General features: G+C 43.5%; 1 protein-coding gene across 1 annotated transcript in view; it reads left to right on the top strand.

The window, feature by feature from the left end:
* Positions 1-248: 248 nt before the first annotated feature.
* Positions 249-16,741, top strand: part of LOC139649067 (homeodomain-interacting protein kinase 1-like) — a gene marked incomplete at its 3' end in the record, with an annotated part of 83,483 nt that continues 66,990 nt past the window's right edge. The window contains exon 1 of the mRNA XM_071525371.1: positions 249-384. Within this exon, the coding sequence (XP_071381472.1) occupies positions 249-384 (136 nt within the window). The remainder of the gene's footprint in view (positions 385-16,741) is intronic.

The raw sequence follows: 16,741 nt of genomic DNA on the forward strand, positions 1-16,741 counted from the left end.
GGGGAGGAGATGAGGAGAAGAGGAAAAGGGAGTAAGGGAAAAGATGGAAGTAAGAGGAAGAGGAAAAAAGATGAAGAGGTAGAGGAGGAGGATGCAGGTGGAGGTGCAAAAGTAGGAAGGATGGAGGGAGGGAAAGGGGGAGAAGGAAGAAAGGAAGGGAGGGAAGGGGAGGAGGAAAAGAAGAAGGATGGAAGAGGAAAGGAGGAAGAGAACGAAGAGGGAAGGAAGAGGGGGAACCAGGTGCAAGGATGGGGGAGAAAGAGAAGGTGGGAAAGGAAGATGCAAAAGAAGAGGCGGAAGAAAGGAAGATGAAGAGGTACAGGAGGACACAGAGGAAGAGATGGGAGGGTAGAGAGGAGGAGGAGGAGGAGAAGGGAATGAGAGGTGGAAGAAAGAGGATGCATCTCTATAATAAACAAACAGGTGGAGGTGAAGGGAGGAGGAAGGAGGGATAGCCGAGGAGACAAAAGCAGCGGAGGAGGAGATAGTGAGCTCCCACAGCAAGTAAACACAGAGTCGGGGAGGAAGGGCGGAGAGAGGAGGAGAAGAAGAAGAGATAGCGAGCCTCCACCAGGACTAAAAACTTATAACGAAGGACGGTGAGGGAGGGAGGGAAAGGCGGTGAAGGAGGTGAGGAATGGAAAGAAGAGGAAAAGATAACGTCTCTCTCTCTCTGGTTGGGATGATAACTGTGTCGGCTCCTGAAGGACCAAAACACAGGTAGCTGGGAGTAAACACAATTAATGAGGGATGGCGGAGGAGAGTGAGCAATGTCTGCCTCTCTGCCTATATCTTTTTGTCTCTCTCTTTATCTATCTCCCTCTCCGTCTGTCTCATTCTCTCCGTCTTTACCTCTCTCCCTCTCTCGGGTTTTTCCTCTTTCTCGGTGTCACTCAAATACCTGCTCTTTCTCCACGCCTACGTTCCTTTTCAGTCACTTTTTCTCGGAGATAAATGCCTCCTCTACCTTTCTCTCTGTCTCTCATCCTCTCTCTCTCTCTCTCTCTCCGTCTGTCTCCCTCTCTACCGGTGGGTGGGTGGGGTGGCAGCCCTGTGGTGCTGACAGCTCCTGATAGAGCCGTTCTAATGGGAGCAGATGATGATTGACGGCCACGCAGCGAGCTGACAGCACATAAAGGTCACATTAGCTCCCACTGCGATAGACAGAGGGAGGGATGGGAAGAGGCAGAAGGAGCAAAGAGAGAGAGAAAGAGAGAGAGAGAGAAGGTGGATGAGAGAGAGAAGGACAAACAGGTGTAAAGACAGACAGACAGGCACACAGACGAAATGTCAAAAAGGCAGGAAAGAAAGGGGAAAAAATAAAAATAGAAAGGCCAAACAGAGGTAAAGAGAAAAAAAGAAAACTAGTCAGAAAAGTCTGCCAGCGTAGACAGACAAAAAAAAAGTACAAAACAAAAACTGAGACTGAGATCGTGCAGAATGCAACACATTTGTAAAAACGTTACTCTTCTCTCTGTCTCTCATGTTGTTGCAGTTTAGTTCATATTTCCAGCTTGGTGACATCCATTATACAGGAAGGAGTGTTGACTAGAGAGCAGTCAGGCCTCTCGGGGTGTGATGGGCTATCATGCAATAAGGGTGTGTTCACATTATTCTTGTTTTTTTTTTTAGGAAAAAACACTCCCCCAACCGCATCTTGTGCTGAAAAGCAGGTCGCCTGATGTGCACTAGTCGACGCCTCTGTCAGCAAGAAGCGACTTCAGTCCAACACTTAACAGAAACTCCCACACTGACTCTTTACCATCAGAATTTCTGGTAATTCACTATAAGAACTACTACCAACTTTTCTACCAGTAAATCTCCATTTTCACTGCGGTTAGTCAACATGACTTGTAGTTTTGTGTTGTTAAGCAGCTATCCTCTGAAGTGTCTGTCTATCCCTGTTGGTGAGATTCAACTCACCACCATTGTTTCTCTTTGCCAATGTATTTGGCATAATAGGTTATGATTTTCTAGGCTCCTAGGGTTCTAGGTTTCCTTCACCACATTGAGTCATCTTTGCAGTTTTTATGAATGATGAACCTACAATGCCACTTCAAAATTCTGTCAGTTGCCTCATGTTGCTTTGAAAACTCCCCAATAAAAGTGGTGATTGTTAGACGTTTAGAGTTTTAAAGACCCATACTGCTAATTAGCATAAATCAACTTAATATGACTGACCTGTGTAGCTGCCTTTGTGATTGTGATTTAGTTACTTCAAAGTGACCATCTTTTTTCATGTAGTGTTTCTGGTATTTCGTCCCACTGCAACCCTGGTCTAAGATATTCATAAGCACATACCAGCTCTCTCACCGATCCTACTGTGGTCAATACTCTCTCTCTCTCTCTCACACACACTCTCTCTCTCTCTCTCTCCCTCTTTCTCTCACCTCTCTCCATCCTATACCTTCCTCTTCATACATATTGTATAGTCCAGTTATTCATGCCCCAAACTGCAGACCGACAGTCCCTCTACAGCAGGATCCTGACCATTCCTACCTCTGCATCCTTCTCCTCCTGCTGCATCTCACCGTTCCCTGTCTCCCACTTTCCCATCATCCTCCCTGGTGCGAGGAAAGAGAGAGAGACAGATAATGCTTGTGTGTGTGTGTGTGTGTGTGTGTGTGTGTGTGTGTTTGGACAGGAAGGATATGTGTGTTTACGCAATCTGAGAGTTGTGTGTTTGTGTGTGTCTGTGTGAGTGTATGTGTGTATTCTCTCCCTCTCTCTGCAGGCTGTTTATACTAGTCACAGTTTTGTATGGCTAGGGCTGTGTCCCACCAGCCAAACACACACACACACACACACACACACACACATACATACATACACACACATGCATACACAGGAGACCAAACATCTCATTACCGCTCCTGGGGTGTGTGTGCGTGTGTGTGTGTGTTTGCATGAGGACAGCAAGAGAGACAGCATGAGTGCAGTTGGTGTGTCTGATTGTGTGTGACAAAGAGGAGAGAGAGACTACATTTATATGCATGTTTGTATTCGTGCACTGTGTGTATGTGTGAAGGAGGGAGAGAGTATGTGCGAATGTGTGTGTGTGTGTGTTTTAGCCAGTGTGCATGTGAGAGTGTGTGTTAAATACTGTCAGTGGCCAGATGGTTGTGAAAGCTGCAGCATCGTTTTAGAACAGGGGAGAAGATAAACTTTCCTAGGGGGATGCTGTGCATGCCTGTCTGTGTGTGTGTGTGTGTGTGTGTGTGTGTGTGTGTGTACGTGTGTAAGTGTTCTCGCCCTTTCATCATTATGAAAACCAAGGCTAGAAAGATGAAGAAAATCCTCCAAATTCATTTTGCCGGGCCTAACTTTGAAAAGGGCATGGAGTGGCGAAAGCTAAGGGTTAGGGAATGAATAGAAGACAGTGGAATGGACAAGGAGGGCAAACCAAACATGTGTTTCTATGTCTGTGTCTGTGTATGTAGGTACACTCCGGCTTACATAAGTGGACCCGGTGAAGAAATGATATAAGATCCCCCTTTATAGAGCATTTTTCATCTGCACTAGCTCATTACTCGTGATAAATGCCCCCATTGTTCCATACGCTGCGTCCGTTTAGCTAATCTACGGGGATAAAATAGTCTGATCTTGTAATTCACAGATAATGAAGTGAAGAAAGGGGAGGCTGAATGAACGAGAGCGAGAATAAATCAATGTGTTTTGAGATAGTTTAAGTCGGGGTGTGTTTGTGCCTGTTGATACCTGAGAGAGTGAGGAAACCACACAGCCACACAGCTCCCTCTCTATTTCCATCGCCTCGCATCTTCCTCTTCACCCCTATTCCTCTACCTCCTTCGTTCGTGATATGTGGCGCACACTTCCCTGGTTATGCGCGTACACATATATATATTGTCACATAAGCCATCGGACATGTGTGGGCATAGTTATGTGGCTCCTGGGTGACTTAATGTATAGCCAAATCCCAGGCAGCGGGGCATATATGAGGGGCAGCGGGGAACGCGGCGGTGAAGGCATTATCATAAATAGTGTTGAAACAGAACAGTGAGGGAGTCTGCCAGAGATCCTAAATCTCCCCCATTGTCTGTGTGTGTGGGAACGGGAGATAAACTGTAACCAATCAGCCTTCCCTCTGCATGTCATGGGGGTTTTGGTGTTTTCAGTGTTTGTATGTGTGTGTTTTGTTCTTCTTTTTGCTAGCTTTGTGAGAGCCAATTCGACTTTTAGACCTTGGGAGTGAGGACATTTTAGCAAAGTGAGGTCATTTTGGCCCGGTTCTCTCTTCTTCGGGGGTCTAGTTTAAGGTTTGGACGTGGGTTTAGGATTAAGGTTTAGGAATTAATATTAGGTTTAGGTTAGGCATGTAATGGAGGGGGTTAAATTTAGGAGTTAGGGAATAAATTAAGTGCATGGAAGATTCTCATAAGAAGTACAAGGATATGTGTGTTTCTGTGTGTGTATGCTTTTCAGTGTGTGTACGTGTGTGTGCATGCCTGTGTGTGTGTGTGTGTGTGTGTGTGTATGGTCTGTGTTATTTGCGCATAGGTGTATAAGCGTGTCCTTTTTGTATTGACACACGTTCACACACTTTTCTTCTGAGTTCTTTATAGAAATGCATGCTAGTCTTCTTTTACAGGTATGTGTGTGTGTGTTTGAGTGTGTACAAATGTAAAACAGTGTATTGTTGTAGTGTTTTTGCAGTTCTTGGCGCAAAGAGAGCGACCCCGCCTGCAATGATGCAACTATTTAGAATTTAGACTGCGTTCGAATTGCCTGAGTTATACGCAGAACAGGCCTTTCAGGGAATATTCATGAGGCGGAAACAGTCTTTATCCCTCATTTGATTTAAGTACCACCAGCCGCAACAGAAACTATACGGCAAAAAAAAAAAAAAAAAAAAAAAAAAGGCTCATTAAAAATGCTGAGTCATTTCTGGTCAAGGAAAAGCTGAGCTGGCGGAAAGCTGTGCTGCTGCAGCTCTGTGCATGTGTGAGCGTGCAATGACCCCACACCACCGTGCCTGGGTCCTATAGCATTATCTCCACTTTCTTTCCTCCCAAATGTGTGTGTGTGTGTGTGTGTGTGTGTGTGTGTGAAAACTATATCTCTCTCCAGCTCTTTCTATTAATTATTTTACAAGGGATTGTTTTAAATTACTATGACTATTTATAATTTTTTTTACATACTGACATATTCCCTTTATATTGACTTCTTGTTTTCTTTTTCTTAACTTTGAATCTATTCAGTAGTAATCATAATACTGATGGTGATGGTGGTAGTAGTAGTAATAGCAATGGTTTTTAAAACAGTATTATTTAAAACATCTGTTGCAGTTTATATACTGCATTGCACTTATTTTGTTTAACCTTTATTTTGTTGACAGGGAGTCATACTTACATAAATACATAGAAGCAAGAACAATCGGCAATAAAAATGTCTTAAAAAAAAAAGACATTTAAATTCACAGAGAGATGCCGTGAGATCCAGTTTTAGTTAGAGCCTTTAAAAGACTCTCTGTCTTTTAAAGGTTCTAAGAACATTGTACCATGGCTAAACCTTTCACGGTCATTGGCCCTGAACATCAGATTTCCTCCTTTCCTTGTTTCCCTGTTGATGCAATTTAGTTTCATGAACAATGGTGCAAAATGAATGAGAAGTTGATTACAGCCATTCAAAGCTTCCCAGCTCTCTACAACTTTTATTTGAAAAACTAAGAGGAATAAATGTCTCAAAAACAATGTGTAGAGAACGGTTGGATCCACCATTGGGGTTGATGGTAAGCTTTTTTTCTGTGTATTTTCAATTTTTGCTACTTGGATTCACACTAGCTAGTTAGGTATGTTAATCAAAACAATGTAATGTTATGAAAGGCCATACCAAAGCAGTGGAAAATACAGTATTTGCCTGTTCAAGAGCGCTACATAGATGCAATCGAAGATGCTCACGCTGCCCCCCCTGGTTAGAATAGAGTGACCTATCAGCCAAGTTGTTCGCAGTGTGAATGCATGGTCACTGTAAGGTTTGGCGTGTAGTGGAGAGGGGTTAAGGTTTGGTCCAATGTTTACGTAATGAATGCAAGTCAATGGAGGCCCCTCAGAAGAAAAACAGCACTAAAAGTATGTGTGGAGTTGAGAAAAGCAGGGTTACCGAGTGTCAGCTTTGATAGGTGTCAAAGAGTCAAGTGTGGGCCGTCTCCTCTCTAGCTTCTTATTGATTGGCCTTAAGCAGAGGGAGGGAGAGACAGAGAGAGAGACAGAGAGAGAGAGAGAGAGAGAGAGAGAGGGGTCTTGACAGGTTTTATTGACAGAGGGAGGAGAAGGAGAGGGAAGGAGAGAGCAAAAAGAGAAAAGAGGGAAAGACAAGAGGAGGGGGAAGATAGAGAGTATCTGAGAGGTGAAGAGAGAAAGTGAATTCAAGACAGAGAGAGAGAGAGAGAGAGAGAGAGAGGGAGGGAGGGAGTAAAAAAAAGTCAAACAGGAGCAGGATCTGAGGGAGAGGGCCAAAGAGGAGAGATGAAAGGACATAGGGAGAGAGTGGATTTGGCAGGGGGGGATGATGGATGAAAAAGAGGTGAAATGAAGTTCACAGGAGAAGGAGAGGAGTCTTTTTTATTTCCGTAATTATCTCCTTCGCTCTCCTCTCTCCTCCCTTTCTCTCCTGCATTTTTTTCCTCATGCCCATCATCCTCAATCTCTTCCTCGCCTCCCACATGTGTCTGTTCCCTAGCCATCCACGCCACTCTCCCTCCTCGCTTTTTCCCTACTCCTGTGTTAATTTTTGTCTCTTTTTGTCCTCTTTTTCTCCTTTCATCTTTCCTCTTTCTGTCTCCCACACTCATGCACCCCCCCCCTCCCCTCTGGATGCGTCCTAATCTCCTGGACATGTTGGAGCATTAGATGAGCTCACAAAGTGAATGTCAGCCAAAATAAACTAAACCTCGCTCCTCAAACATGCCATATTATTAATGGTTTGCTCTTTCACTCCATCCTCTCTCTCTCTCTCTCACTCTCACACACACAAACCATCCCGGCTGTTGTGCTTCTCTGTCTTTGTCTGTCAATCTCCTCACTGACAGTCTTTGTCTTAGAACTATACCTCTTACAACAAAACACCGCTCTGTTTTTCATTTCTTGTTTGCCTGTTTGAATAGTGTTGTTTGTCTTGTTTGTCCTTGTTTTTTGTTGTATACTCTGTTTTATCTAGAGAGAAATAGAGCAAAAGAGTTTGTGCGTCTGCATTCGTTTGTGTGTGTGTGTGTGTGTGGTGTTTGTGTCTGTATTCGTGAAAGAGACAGTCAGAGACGGAGAGACAATAACACTGACAGAAAGAGGAGAGGAGCGAGTGAAAGCGAGACCGGGCGCGAGGGAGAGGAGTGTAAACGGCAGTGGTAGTAACAGTGGAGGGGAAATTAAAAAGGCAGCGGAGAGCTATCACAGAGCCTTTTAATTAGCAACCCTGTTTATCACCGTCGGCAAACCAAGCCAAGGTACCTTCTGTTGTCGTGTCAAGAGAAAATCGCAAAAGCACTTCTGTCTGAGGCGGCGGGCCTCAGAACGAGAGATGAGAGGGGAAAGAGAGAGAAGAAAGGGAGAGAAGAAAGAGAGAGAGACAATAGAAGACAGTTAGGAAGAGAGAGAGAGAGATTCAAAAATCAAAAGTGGGGGCTTTCATTCATATCCATATTATATATCACACACACATGCATATCCATATAATGTATACACATATAACATACAATATAGATATGTGCATAAACATACTGCATTCATTCATTCATTCATTCATTCATCTTCTTTACCTGCTTATTCCTATTCAGGGTTGCAGGTGGCTATCCCACCTATCCCAGCATGCATTGGGCAGGAGGCAAGGAAATACCCTGTACATCTCACCAGCCTATCACAGGGAAAAATAGATATTATACTTATTAAATATTTAAGCAATAACATACGAGAGGGTACGCTATATTGTGGTCTTGTCGGTATGAACGCAGCACATCAGTGCCAGTAACAAACAGTACAGCACAACCTTGAATATGTTATTGCTTTTGTACATTTACAATATTTTTACAGTAGTATCAAACATTAAACAAAGGTAAAAACTTTGGATTTCAGTTTAATAATTCTATTTTATGAGTTGCCTTTTGCTGAGCAATGAATATTCTTTCTTGCTTCCTTTCATTCATAGTTCAAGGCGTGATATTGCTCAAGTTGTAAGGTACAAGACCATATATTGCAGTTATAAGCACTCATGGAACACCTCTCATCCAATCACAATGTATAGTGGGATACAAATGCTGTATAATACACATTATATATAAACATCAAACAAAAAGTTCGGAAATTTGTGTTTGGTAGAAATAATCTACCAAACACAAATTTCCGAACTTTTTGTTCGATGTTTATTATTAATAGAACACACGTCCATGTTTGTGTATTATCCAGAGTCTTTTGGGTATCGGGCTTATCATCCATTCATGCACTCAGGCAATGGATTTTTTCCACCTGTCTGCCCTATGTGTGTGTGTGTGTGTGTGTGTGTGTGAGTCTATTCTGTGTGCATGTGTATTTACATATGTGTATGTGGGATGCGGGGACTATATAATAAGCCCTGTAGCATCACAGCCTTCATTCTCCCTGCCCTCTTTAGACCAGCTACATCTAATTGAATCTAATTGGGACAATTAAAGTGAAATTGGACCAGAAGAATTTATTGAACCAGTTATCTGTAGTAATTAGGCTGTAATTGGCCTATTGTTATCTTTACAAGTCTCCTGGAAGGGCTCACAAAGACCTCGCACACAGACCTTTAACTGAGACTGGCACATAACGCGTAAGGAGCCATTGTCTTCATGTTTGGTGTGTGTTTCTATGCGTTTCTCTCTTTCTGTATGTATTTGTATGTGTACCTGTGTCTGTGTGTATGTGTGTGTGTAGTTTTCTTTGCATACGTAACATTGCGTAGATGCATTTTCTGTGTTTGGGTGTGTGTGCATGTATTCCTATTTCTATACGCGTTACTTTGTCCTATCGCTGTACCTATTGACGTCCAGTGTGCTGAGAGTCGTCTTTGAGCTGCAAAATCAATTGGGGACCGCTCACACAGACAACGCATCCTCCAATATCCCCTTTTCGCTTACTCTTTCATCCTCTTCTTCTAATTGTCATCCTTTCATCCTTACTCTCATGCAGCCCATTTGGACCTCCTTATGGCTCTTGTATTGATTAAAAAAATAATACTAAGATGCTATGGCAGAGATTGAAAGGAATACAATAGAGAGAGATAGAGAGAGAGAGAGAGGGGAGGACAGAAGGAAAGGAGAGAGGACAGCGGAAACCAAACTCCAGGGGGTAGATAGAGTGTGGGAGAGAAAAAGTGACTAAGTGAGAGTGAAAGTAAAAGCGTGCATGTCTGGGCACGTGGACACAAAACCTACATTTGTCACAGCTTCAAGTGAGCAAAGCTTCTAACGATGCCATTGAAGTCCTATTGATTAATGGAAGTCCATCTCTTCCTAACATACAGTATAACATGTGCCATTTCAATGCCATTTTAAAAGCTTCTGTCTCTCCTGCCTGTCTTCCTCTACACTCTCTAGATTTTGCCATCACTTTTTGCACATGTGCGACTAGCGGATGTTTCTCTTGAAATCCTTACTTACATTTTAAAATGCTGCTTGAAGCCTGTCATTACTTGTCAAAACCATGTTGGAAAAACTAATGCTTGACATATCTACATATCGACCTTTCATCGAGCATGTGGGCGAACCCTTGGGTATTAAGCTATGTATTGCCAAAGGCTATAGCATATAAAATATACTACCAGTGGGCTGTGTTGATGTTCACATATATTTTTCAGTAGTAAAATAGCAAATATTCTGATAACAGCGTTCCCCAAGATTTCAGCTTTGGTATGATATTCCCATCTAAAGGAAATACAAAAATTATATATTTTATAAGAAATCTCACACTTTTCCTATAGCTGTAAATATTTTTGTACAATGCTACATGTTTGGTGTATGACTTAGTAGGAGTTTTTGAGTGTGAAATTGTAATCATCATCTGTGTTAATTACAGCTGAATGGAATAATGTAGGCTAGATGAAAAATACACAAGGCCCAAAGGCTCAGTGCAGGATCCAGTTGGGAAAATAAAGTTGCCAAATCAGCAAGCTGTTTTATAGAAATTCAAATCAATACAAAATATTCCATCCAAATACCTAATAAAACTGAAAACAATAGTGAGACTCTTTCTGGGGAAATGCATTACATCCACCGCAAGCCCAAAATAGTACAGAGGAGTGCTGTATGGGAGGAATGCTCCTTTAAAGGAAGTATAGAAGGACAAGTGATGACAGCAATATTCATTTACAGTGGTACAGTGCCTGCGAGTGTGTGATGAAAGAGTGGATAATGCTGCCTCCGATGATCAGAGAGGGAGAGAGAGAGAGAGAGAGAGAGAGAGAGAGAGAGAGAGAGAGAGACAAAGTGGGATGTGGATCCGGTGACTCCACTTTGTTATCGTAGCTATAGTGTGTCATGTGTCGCAATCTGAGCAGAGAGATCTTATATGACATTACATGACAGCAAGAGCTTGACTGTCATTTGCTTTGGACTACAACATGGCTTTTAAAGGAAAAATACACCCTAAAACACTTTGCATTTCTGGGCCCATGTTGTTGTTTGGTGGTGTATTTTTCTTATTCCTGTGGATAATGCCGCTTTTCCACCGCATGGTACCGGCTCGACTCGACTCTTCTCGGCTTTTTTGGTTTTCCATTGGGCAAGTACCAGGTACCAGGTACCATTATTACCTGGTACCTGGTACTCTTTTTGGTAGTACCTCCATCGAGGTTCCAAGCGAGCCGAGGCAATACCAAAAGGTGACGTGAAAACACTGCAGACTACTGATTGGTCAGATAGAATCGTTATCATTGTGTGAAAAATAAAATTTGTTTCCTTGCTGTGACAAACAGCCACATACCGAGAGTCAAGAACACCATCCCTTCGATATCCTCCATTGTTGCTGTGTCGCGTTTCATGCGGCGTCGCTATGACAACCAGTTGTGGGGGGTTGGGGCACATTGAGGGGGTGTACTATCTGCAGTGGAAAACCAAAGTGGTACTACCAAAAGTGAGTAGAGTCGAGTCGAGGCGAGTCGAGGCGAGTTGAGCCGATGCGGTGGAAAAGCGGCATAACTGTCCAACTGTAGACAAGTTGAGATATTTGCAGTGCAACAACTATGGAGTTTGATAGCAGAAAATTTGACAGTAAATGTCAGCTTTTGGTGTCAGCTCCTCAAAATCAAACACCAATGGCTTCTGTCTAGACTCTTCATTTTGCATCAGCATTCACACAGGGAAAAAGCCATCGTAGAAGAGGCAGAGAGACCAATTTCTCCACCGACAGCAGCTTCACTAGACCATAATGCAATGCAGCCACAAGACATGTTGCATTCTGAATAAAAGGTGCGACTTTCACTTTTTCTCGACTGGAAAAACATCTTGCTTTCTTGCTCTTGTTACTCTGTCGCTACCGCTCTCTTCACCTGCACGTAGACGCCACAGGTGAATGCCACAAGTTCACGCCCGATCTCTGAAAAATCCTTCCAGGAAATGTAGGAAATCACTAACTGAAGTAGAAGGAGCCGAGTCAGGGTGAGGGAAAGTGAGCACACCAGAAAAGTAAACTACACACTTACATCACGAAATAACTCCTGGAATGCATTGAACATCACAATTTGGCTTTTGTTTGTATTTTCCCTAGCTGTAAACTGTGTCATCACAACTAATATGAGGAAATCCCACACATTACATCTTTAAAGGACGGCTTCACATGTAAAGGTTGTGATCTGAGGCCACACAGTCACAGCTGGAGGACAGACTCACACTGCTGCCCGGGGCGACAGCATCTCTCTTTATGTCGCTTTCTAGTCCTTCCTCCATCGCTCTGTCCATCCTTTGTTTCTTTTCTTTGTGGCTAATGGCATATCCCCTCTCCCCCACCATCCATCCTTCCCCTCTTTTCTGCTTCTCCCTCTATCCTTCTCCTCCTCTCTTTTCATCTTTCCTCTTTCTTTTTCCTCCTTACGTCTTACTTCATTTCTCTCTCCCTCTGTTTCTGTTGCTCTTTCCCCTTCTTTTCTTCCCTGTGGCTCCTGTGTCAAGGGCTGCCTGAGGTAGCGTCCTTATCAGAGTGCTCCCCTCCTCCCTCCCTTCCCTCCACCCTCCTTTCCTCCTTCCCTCCCTCCCTCCGTTTTCCTCACTATTCCATCTTATCCCCATGGGATTCCCGGGCCTTAATTATTCATTCTAATTTGTAGATTAATTCTGCATGGCTACCTCCCTCATCACACACACACATGCACACGCACACACACACATGCACACACACCCACACACACATGCACACACACACACGCATGCACACACACACACACACACAGTAAGAGGCACAAACACCGCTTCCCCTCTCTGTCTCTTTATTTCTCTCCTTCGCTCCACCTCAGGCAGCCCTTTGCTACTTTACCTCCTTTTCCTCCTCTTCATCTGTATCTCCTTCCCCCCTCTCTTCATCTCCCTCTGTTATAACACACACACACACACCTCCCACCCACCATCTTCATTATTTCTCTTTCTTTCTTCTCCCTCCTTTCTTCCGTCTCTCGCTGACTTTCTCCCTCGTTTTCTCTCTCCTTTAATCTCTCTCTCTCTCCTCCTGTCGCTTACTGTGTCTCTCTCAGTTGTTCTCTTTGACTCTCTCTTTCTACCTCTTCCTCTTTTTCCCTCTCTTTCCCTGTCTCTGTCCCCCCTCTCCTTCTCTCTGGGTCTCTGTGTCTGCTTTTCTCTGTCTCTCTCTCTCCCTCCCTCCCTTGTTCTCTCTCCTCTCCCTCCCGGTGACAGGTTCCATTATCATGTTTCTCACGGCTCGCCTGCTCTCCTCCTGATGGATGACCTCACGCGAATATTAATTTACTGTAGCATTAACAATATCACATCTTATTCTACACTTACCTCTCCTCCCCCCACTTTCCTCCCCTCCCTTCCTCTCTCTCTACCTGCTCTACCCTCCAAACACCCTTCAGCCAGTTCTCTCATTTTCTCCCCGTCACTTCACCCCCCCCCACCCCCACCCCTCTTTCCTTCTCACTTGGTCTCTCTCGCTCTCTGCGCTCTCTCTCTCTCTCTCTGCCAAAGTTAGCTCTCTAAGTGAGCTCAGCTTCCGGTTCACAGCAGAAGCCTAAGATCCGACATCATTGCATTCAAAAGAGCCAATAAAATCCTTTTAGAAATAGATGCAATTTTATTCACTCATTGCACTTGAGCGCCATATCATCTTCTTTTCATTCCGAATCCAAAGGCAATCTTCACATGAACACAAACCGATGTAGGCCTATACCGCAGGCGTACAATATGAAATTGAGTGGCATTTACCAGGGTCCCATCAAATCCCTCTTTCCGAAGCCAGTTGTGTACGTTGAGGCAATCTACATAATTCATGTACCGCATCATGACACGTAATGCATAATAGAAATGAATGAACGGTGCTTGCACGTTATATAGATCGGCGGTGTGAACGGCAAAGCTGCTGACATGAGAGGAGATGGAGGGAGGGAGGGGGGGGGGGGGGGGGAGGAAAGAAGGAGGGATGTGGAATAGATGAGCGTTGATGAATGGGAGGAGAATGGGACGTTGGCTGTGGCACTCATCGCTCTCGTGCTCTTTACCTGATGCTTTTCCTCTCACCAGTCTCTCCACTTTCTCTTTTTCACTCTGTCTCCTCTCTCTTATCTTTTCTTCCTCCACCTTTCTGCTCTTTCTCCCTCCATATTTTCCTCTGCCCTCACAGCCATTTCTTTCTCTCTCTCTTCTCTTCCATCTTCATTTGTCTTCCTCAATGTTTTCCTCTCTCATTGCACCCCCCCCCCCTCTCTCTCTCTCTCCACATCCCACTTTTTCTCCCTCCATCTCTCTCCCTCTCTTGAGAGGCTCATGTACACAGTATTTATCATCACCTGTCTAAATTCATCTGATCAGCAGGACTATCCTCGGGGTTTGGCTGTTGCTCACTCTGAACCGAGTCCAGCCACATGCCCCACCTCACAGAAATAAATAAATATATAATAATAGATACTGTATAGACACTGTATAAGACATATGTTTTGGCAACATCTGTGCAGTGTTCCCTATACTGCTGCACTGCGGGGCCTCCTTGCAAAAAATCATTTTAGCTCATTTAGCACATTTATCATACTTTAATATCTGTATTGAAGAAATAGACCTGTTTCCTCACATTTTTTAGAAATTTTGCAACCCCAGAAAATCATCTTGTGACCACCTGATGGGTGCAGATCCCCGTGTTAAGAACCACTCCCGTCAAAGCCACAGTCATAACTAATTTTAACCAATTAGAAACCAAAAAAGCTGTACTGATTGCACTTTCCTTCAGAATACTATCATCTATTCTATTCTATTCACTTCTAAAAATCAGATATTACACAACACAAGAAAGCTTAAAGCTTGGTTGTGGATTCTGAACATCTTAACAACCTCTTTTCGTTGAAGCCCTGTCCCACGTACACAGCTGCCGGAGGAGAGCTCCGTATCAAAGAGAAGTCTGAGCTCTGAGTAATACAGCACACGCTTTTAATATTAAATCCCTGCTGTGCAGATTTATCTCAACTCTGAAACACTGCCACTGAGATTGGATATTTGGATGATAACAGAATGAGATTTACATATACATACAGTATACATTCACAGGAATATGCCACAAAGACAAATTCCAGTGCATTTATTTTACTCAGCATTGGCGTGATTCTGGTTGTGAAGATGGATGGATGAGTGGATTGGCCCACTAGATAAACTACACAATTGTGGAATATTGTATATGTGTTACAGTGTTGTAATGTGCTTAAAGTATCAAATATAAAGCCTTGATAACAGAATATGCATGTTCAGATACTGGAGTGTAGATGGATGAATACCTGGATATGGTGGCCATATGGATACACCACACACACACACACACACGCACACACACACACACACACACACACACACACCACTCCTGAGTAACTGTTGCTCATTATGATTATAGCGGAAGGAGGTGAGAAATAATTTCCCTCTATTCACTTTTCTCTCCACCAGTTATTTATGTGCCAGTGTGTTTGACAGCCTACGTGTTTACCTTTCACGCCAGTGAATTAACTGTGGTGGATTACAAAGGATTCAGGCGACAACGAAGGAACGAACATGACAGTTTGATAGAAAAAAAACAGCCACAAATGGGATTATTAGTAAAAGAAAAGACGAAGCTGAGACAACAGGATTGTTTGCATTGATTGTTTGTGTATGTGTGTGTGTGTGTGTGTGTGCACATGTGTTGCAGTGAAAATTATATAAAGAAACCAAGACAGAGGAGTAGGCAACTGTGTGACAATAGAGGATATTTTAACAAAACGAATGAGTGAAACAGAGGCATGTAGAGAGAGTCGGGGGCATTTATTAGAGAGATAAAGTGGAAATGCATGAAGAGGAGCATAAGGGTGGAGACAGAGCAATGGTCTCTAACAGACGGAGAACAGAGTGGATCAGAGCTGGACAGAGGAGCAGAATAAGGCCTGAGTCATCTATTAGGAGGTTGAGTCAACAACTAACACGGGTCCAGTGCTCTAGAATTTGTCTTATGTTGTAAATGAAGCCTAAAATATATGAGAGGGAGGGGGTGTATGGGTATAAACCAGGGAAGTAGAACCTGCAGGCTGAAACCTTTGACCTTCCGAAGAGTCCCAGAGAGTGATTTTTGATCTATTCATATATGAGAACTGATTATGCAACTTGCTCATAACCAGACATATGAATGTGCAGATTGAAGACTAAGAGGATAAGGCCCACAATAGAGAGATGCAGGATAAATGCGTGATTGGAAGTAGTCTATTGTATTGTAATTTAGGACCAAACAGCAGGCAAAGCTCGGTGCGGTTGATAAGTCAGTCAGCCCCAGTGAGAGAGAAGGCGTGCACAAGATATTTAATTAAAGGTAACCTAGGTAGGTAGTAGGTAGGTAGTAACTGAAATTTTCAAATGAATGGTAACGACCATCTGTGCCTAGTTTTGCAGCTTTTATAATGTTGTTTTCTATCAGTGCATTCTATTATTTCCCTCTTGCCAAAGTTGCCTTTGCTGCCTTAGATGCCTACTGCAGGGAATTCATCATCAAAACTACTTTCACATATGTAGCATGTTTAATTTCTGAGTACATAAAGCATAGTCCTTAAAAGCAGGTGAAATGGACGAAGACCACTGGCTGATTTATGCTCCTGTTTCTGCAGATTATCGGTCGAGACAGCAGGCAGACACACTTACACATGGACACAGTTGCAGCCACCCCCACTCACACACACATGCATATACACACAGACAAAGACCACGCACACACTCACACCTCCTCATCTCCTTTGTGCTTCCTCACTCGCTCCCTCTGACTGGTTCCAATTGGAGAGAGTGACTCAGAAACTCTCCCACACTCTCCTGGCTAAAACACACATGTACAAGGACAAGCATGTGAGTCAGCATGTGTAACACCAGACGTGTGCGATGACACATAGACATATATAATATCTTCACATGACCAAGCTCCAGTACATGCACACACACACACACACACACACACACACACACACACAGTACCAGACTGTCAGTGGGAGTTAACTGTTATGGCCTCCAGCAAAACCCTTTACCTCTCCTGCCTCCCTAAGCAGCTGGTGGATA

Source organism: Centroberyx affinis, unplaced genomic scaffold (assembly GCF_046629955.1).
Source record: "Centroberyx affinis isolate AG114_WGS23_722 - 3 ecotype Tasmania unplaced genomic scaffold, CSIRO-AGI_Caff_v1 ptg001289l_1, whole genome shotgun sequence".
NCBI classification, from domain to species: Eukaryota; Metazoa; Chordata; class Actinopteri; order Beryciformes; family Berycidae; genus Centroberyx; species Centroberyx affinis.